This window comes from Sinocyclocheilus anshuiensis, unplaced genomic scaffold (assembly GCF_001515605.1).
Source record: "Sinocyclocheilus anshuiensis isolate Anshui unplaced genomic scaffold, SAMN03320099.WGS_v1.1 scaffold1047, whole genome shotgun sequence".
Lineage (NCBI taxonomy): Eukaryota > Metazoa > Chordata > Actinopteri > Cypriniformes > Cyprinidae > Sinocyclocheilus > Sinocyclocheilus anshuiensis.
The window spans coordinates 578,872-584,312 of NW_015542400.1; the positions used below are offsets into that span (position 1 = coordinate 578,872).

The 5,441-nt window shown below is 39.0% G+C and overlaps 1 protein-coding gene across 1 annotated transcript in view; it reads right to left on the reverse strand.

Moving 5' to 3' along the window:
- Positions 1 to 4,820, reverse strand: part of LOC107692928 (55 kDa erythrocyte membrane protein-like) — a 19,526-nt gene extending 14,706 nt beyond the window's left edge. The window contains exon 1 of the mRNA XM_016492132.1: positions 4,399 to 4,820. Within this exon, the coding sequence (XP_016347618.1) occupies positions 4,399 to 4,521 (123 nt within the window). The 5' untranslated portion in view covers positions 4,522 to 4,820. The remainder of the gene's footprint in view (positions 1 to 4,398) is intronic.
- Positions 4,821 to 5,441: the final 621 nt, after the last annotated feature.

Genomic DNA, 5,441 nt, shown 5'->3' on the forward strand with positions numbered 1-5,441 from the left:
AGAGAGAGAGAGAGAGAGAGAGAGAGAGAAATGTTTTGTTCATGCTTTTCAGTGGGTCTCCCTCAAGAAATTAGACGAGAAGATTAACTAGAATATGATAAGATTAAGATATGACTTCTCAACAATCATTAACCTTGTTACTTCACAGATGTCTTTACCATGTCAGAACATAATGTCCCAAGTCTATGATTTTCAAAGAAGGATTTTGAACAGTTAAGCACTGCTGGTAATATAAGGAAAAGCAGTTAATGACATTAAAGGGGTCCTATTATGCTCTTTTACAAAGTCTTGATTTTGTTTTGGGGGTGTACTAGAACAGGCTCTCATACTAGGTTGTTAGAAAAACACATTATTTTTCACATATTTTACATTATTACAACACCTCTCTCCCCAGTCTGGCATGAACGACTCGAATAGTTCCTGTATCAAATGAAGGCCCGCCTTCTGAAATACGAAATTCGTCGATATTTGTGATATCACAAATCCCGGAAAATATGCATTGTAGTCCAAACGAGTCGTTCGTTGTAGTTTTTGAAAAGTGATTTATGTTCAATAAAATATCTCCTTTTGAAGTGGACTTTGAACTTTGTAACTTTGCAGATCTTTTTTATGCTCAAACAGCAACATTGCAGACTAACTAAAGTTGAAAAAGTTAAAAAGCATAATAGGACCCCTTTAACTCATAAAAGTGAAGAGCAGAGAGATTGATAATGGTGAGCTGACATCCGAAACATTACTACTCTGACTGATTAAATTATCATTATAGTCATCATTAAGTATGATTGTGCTTCTAGGCTAAATGTTACATGTTGTGATTACTATCTCCGCCAGTTTATAGGAATGATAGATGAGATCTCTTCAAAGTCTCTATTGTTTGGAAAGGAAGAGGATTAAATTGAGACTGGAAGATTCTGGCTTTTTTTTTCTCCTGAAAAAAGACCCCAGACCAAATTGCTCATGAAATTCAAATCATCTGAACTATTGTATCTACTTAAATCCTAATATTATATCTATTAAACTGCTGTACTCTAATTTTATGTCTGCAATTGTCTGAAAAACATCTGAGATTGATACATAAGCTGAAGTCTATTAAGTCTTCAGAGCTATAAAAGAGCAACCTTTAAGCAATAAAAAGCCTTATTTATTTGCATAAACTATTTTGAGATGAAAAAACGATTTGAGTATGACATCAACAAAAAGTAGAAACAGTTTCTATTAAATTATCTTAGAGCAAAATAATATTTTTCCAGGCAGACAGGAAAAATCCCCAGCAACATTAAATGGAATACTAATAAACGTAAATTAATGTATTTGTTTCCGAGAGAAACGATGCGCACACAGCTGTCATGTATAGCGACTGAATGATTCATTTCTTGTCAGTGATTCAGAACCGGTTCACTGAACCTGTCTGAGTGATTCTCCAGAGGATTTGACTTATAGTGCCAAAGTTACTTTAAAGGGGTCATATGATGCGATTTCAATTTTTCCTTTCTCTTTGGAGTGTTACAAGCTCTTGGTGCATAAAGAAGATCTGTAAAGTTGCAAAGACTAAAGTCTCAAATCCAAAGAGATATTCTTTATAAAAGTTAAGAGTCAACCACGCCTACCTAAAACGGCTCGTTCTAACACGCCCCCCACATATCTACGTCGCTATGTGGGAAGATTTGCATTATGCCGCCCAAATGTGCACGCAAAGAAAGAAGGCGTGGTTTCAGGAACAGTTGATGCAGCTATGTCAGGGAGACGCTGTGTATTTCAGTGCGAAAGCAAAAGCACTTTATTTGGCCTTCCGGAAGTAGATGCAATTAGGAATCATTGGTTAAGATTTATTTACAACAGAACAGCAAGCATCATATGACCCTTTTAACAGCTAAACAGAAGAAATGAAACATAAAACTTACTGAAAATATATTTATGACTTGATTTTATATAACCTGTTTAAATATATTTATGACGTAATTTTACGGAAGATTTACCTCACACGGACATCTAGGACACGTGAAATCACAACAACAACAAAAAAGGTAATAAATAGCAAACATGCATTTTTATTACACAGTGGCGATCAAAATTTGAGAACAATCTATAAATATTAGATTTTTTTTCTGAAATATTGTTAATCTTCATCGCTCAAAATTTCACAGTTCTACTAACATGTTTGACAAAATATCCAAGGCATTTCAACAAAAACCTTTATTTTGTGGAAAACAGTGATCAAAATTAGAGAAAGATGATTGCAACTAAAATTTTGGAGGGTTACAGCTGTCAGAGATTAGTAGTAGAATTAATGACTTCAGCACATCTGTGGCCGCAGGACATCACTAGTTTCTCAGACTGCGCTGGAATGATCTTGGTCAACTCTTCTTCCAGTCTCTTCCATAGTTCCGTAACTTTAGTAGGTTTCTTAGCCATAACTTTTCGCCAAGGATTTTCCAGAGATTTTCAGTTGGGTTTAGGCCATTTCATTATTTCAATGTTCTTAGCTTCCAGGAGCTGCTTTACCCGTTTTGCAGTGAGACGGAGAGCATTGTCTTGCATGAAAATTGCTGGCTGATTGGGAGATGCTCGCAGGGAAGGTACCGCATATTGCTGAAGGAGGTTCTGATAAACATTTGCATTCGCCTTCCATATATCTGTATAAGAAGCTCAACTCCTGCTGCAAAAAACATCCCACAAACCATGACACTTCCACCTCCACCTTTCACTGACTTCTTTACGCACTTGGCCTTCAGTCTTTCCTCAGTCTGACGCTGAAGAAAATGTTTCCCATCAGACTCAAATAAATTAAACTTGCTCTCATCACTAAAGTGAACTTTGGACCAGTTCTCCTCTCTCCACACAACATGCCCTCCAGCAAAGGTGAGCCTAGCCTTTTGATTCTTTCTGCTGATGGGAGGCTTGGTCACTGCAGAGTGTGCTTTCAATCCGACTTCTCACATGCAGAGACAGATCCTTACTGTGATCATCACTGAACTGGCGAGCAATTCCAGCTGCAGTGTTGAACCGATTCCGCATTGAGAGTCTCCGCATTATCCTTTCTTCTCCTGCATTTTTCTTACGAGGACGACCAGCCTTTTTGGGGGACTTGAATGAATTAATGTCATTGTAAACCTGCACTATTCAAGAAATCCCAGATTTAGAATGGCCAACTTCTCTTGCAGTGGCTGAAAGGGTCATCCCTTTGGCCTTCATCTGGACAACCTCCTGTCGCAGGGTTTCAGTCACCTTAGAGCAGCCCGCCATCTTGCAATCTCAGTGAAAATTGGAGGAATGCTGCCAGTTAAATAGGGTCTGCCACATAATTAAGGAAATTTGCACCAGGTACCAGATTAACACCAATAACTTGGAGGGATCTGTAAGTGTTCTCTAATTTTGATCTGAGTTCTTTTTCAAATATCTAATTTAAGTTTTTTTTATACTGTGCTTCAGAATACAATTTGTGAAATATGCTTAAAAAACCTCCCTTCTACTGCTGTTACAAGGATAACTTCATGAGCTGCTGAACATTCGGCAGAACACACCACACAATCTTCTATCAGATTTCGTTTATTCGGACGTTTTGCTGAACGTTGTAGTCGGCGGAGCTGCTGCGCTGATCAAGCGCTTCAGGACGCGCAGACGAGGGAAGCGAGCCGGCGTGCTCGTGAAGCTCAGGAAACGCAGATTCAGAACGCCGTTGCCGAGCATCCATATGGCGAATCTCCGCTCCCTACCCAACAAAACGGACGAACTTCTTCTGCTCTCCCGGACAAATAAGGATTTTTCATACTCTGCTGCTCTGTGTTTCATGGAAACCTGGCTGAATGACGCCATTCCGGACAGCGCGTTGAGTCTCCCGGGCTTTCAGCTGTTTAGAGCGGACCGCGACGCAGAATCAACGGGGAATTGTAATACATTACTTTTAAAAGTAACTTTCCCCAACACTGTATATATTATGTAATAAGGCGTTAAAAGAATCACTGAATCAGTTTTTTAATCCGGTTCATAAAAGAACTGTTCGAAAGAACCGATTTGAGGAATGAGTTCCCCACTACCATCATGACGTCACGATGCGTCATCACAAAATAATATTGAATAATCTATTCAACGCCTTTATATGTGAGTCGTGTAACATTTCTTCTAGTTATGCTGCAAACTATTTCAGCTAAAATCGTCCAAATATCTAATGGTATGAAGAGGAAAGTTGTTCTGAGCGGCAGTCTGATCTCAAACCGGGCTGCACCAGTCTGGACCAACCATCTTTATCCCTTATGAAACTCTTATATCTGTGACACTGATAAAAAAAAACTATCGATACACACTGTCAACATCCGATTGACAAATGTAAATGCTGAAATAAGGAAACAGTTGTCTTCTGTAATCGTGAGATCAGTGGGTTTGTTTAGCGAATCCTCTTACCTTGTCTGACTTGGGTTTATTCTGCAGCAGCTGTTCCAGATAGAGATCTGAGAGAGCCGTTCGCGCGCTGTTGACACGCTCCAGAATGACAGCAGGTTCGTTTTTATTGGAATTTAATGTCATGTTTCACAGTTAGAGGGGGAGGGGGTAGAAAAAAAAAAGGAAAATAGTCTAGACCGAGTTGGGTCTGCTCAAGGTCCGAAAGGGGTTGGCCAGAAGAGCGATACGACGTGATAAGAAAGCTTGAGATAGTTGAAAATAAAGGTTGAGGGATTCGGGCTCGAAGTCCAGAGTTTGCGCAAGAGACAAGACACAGCTGACAAAGCACATAAACATTAGTGTGAGGAGGGGGCTGGCACACTGCAGCTTCCCTTGAGAGTGCGCACTTACGTAGTTACTATCCCTGACAAATCGTAGAGCGGACCCGCGAGCGATTTCTACTATGGCAACGACTAAGCTTATGAATATTAATTAACGTAGCAGTAGTCCAAATTGATTGGCTGAAAGGCAGACGCTGGTAGGCGGGCGCTAGTCTTCTAGCGAATTAAAGTAATCCTGCTATTGAAGGCGTGGCTCATGAATATTAATCAGGTAATGTAATGAGCAGATGTTCTGTCGAAATAGTTGTTAACCACTCGCTAACTGAAGTTGTTTCGTTTCCCTGTTAAATTGAAAATGTCATAAACAAGATGCCGAATAGCGGTTTTGTGCTATTTTCAGCTAATTGTTCAATTATGCTTTCAAAGTTAGTAAGTACCATTATATTAATAATAAAGAAAGAAAAAAAAAACAGCTCACGAGAAAAATAATTCTCCTTAGCTTATTGTAATCGAACTGAAAATGAACTTTTCCTGTGCATATTAGTGAATGTGCATTCATGTCAATGTGTCAATATAAGACGAGCTTGAATTGAATTGAAATTTAATTTAATTGAATTTAAGAGCATGTACGCCACCTTGCGTCCCCCCCCCCACACACACACACACATACACACACATATATATATATATATATTAAGTTATTATTAGTGAAAGTAGAGTTAG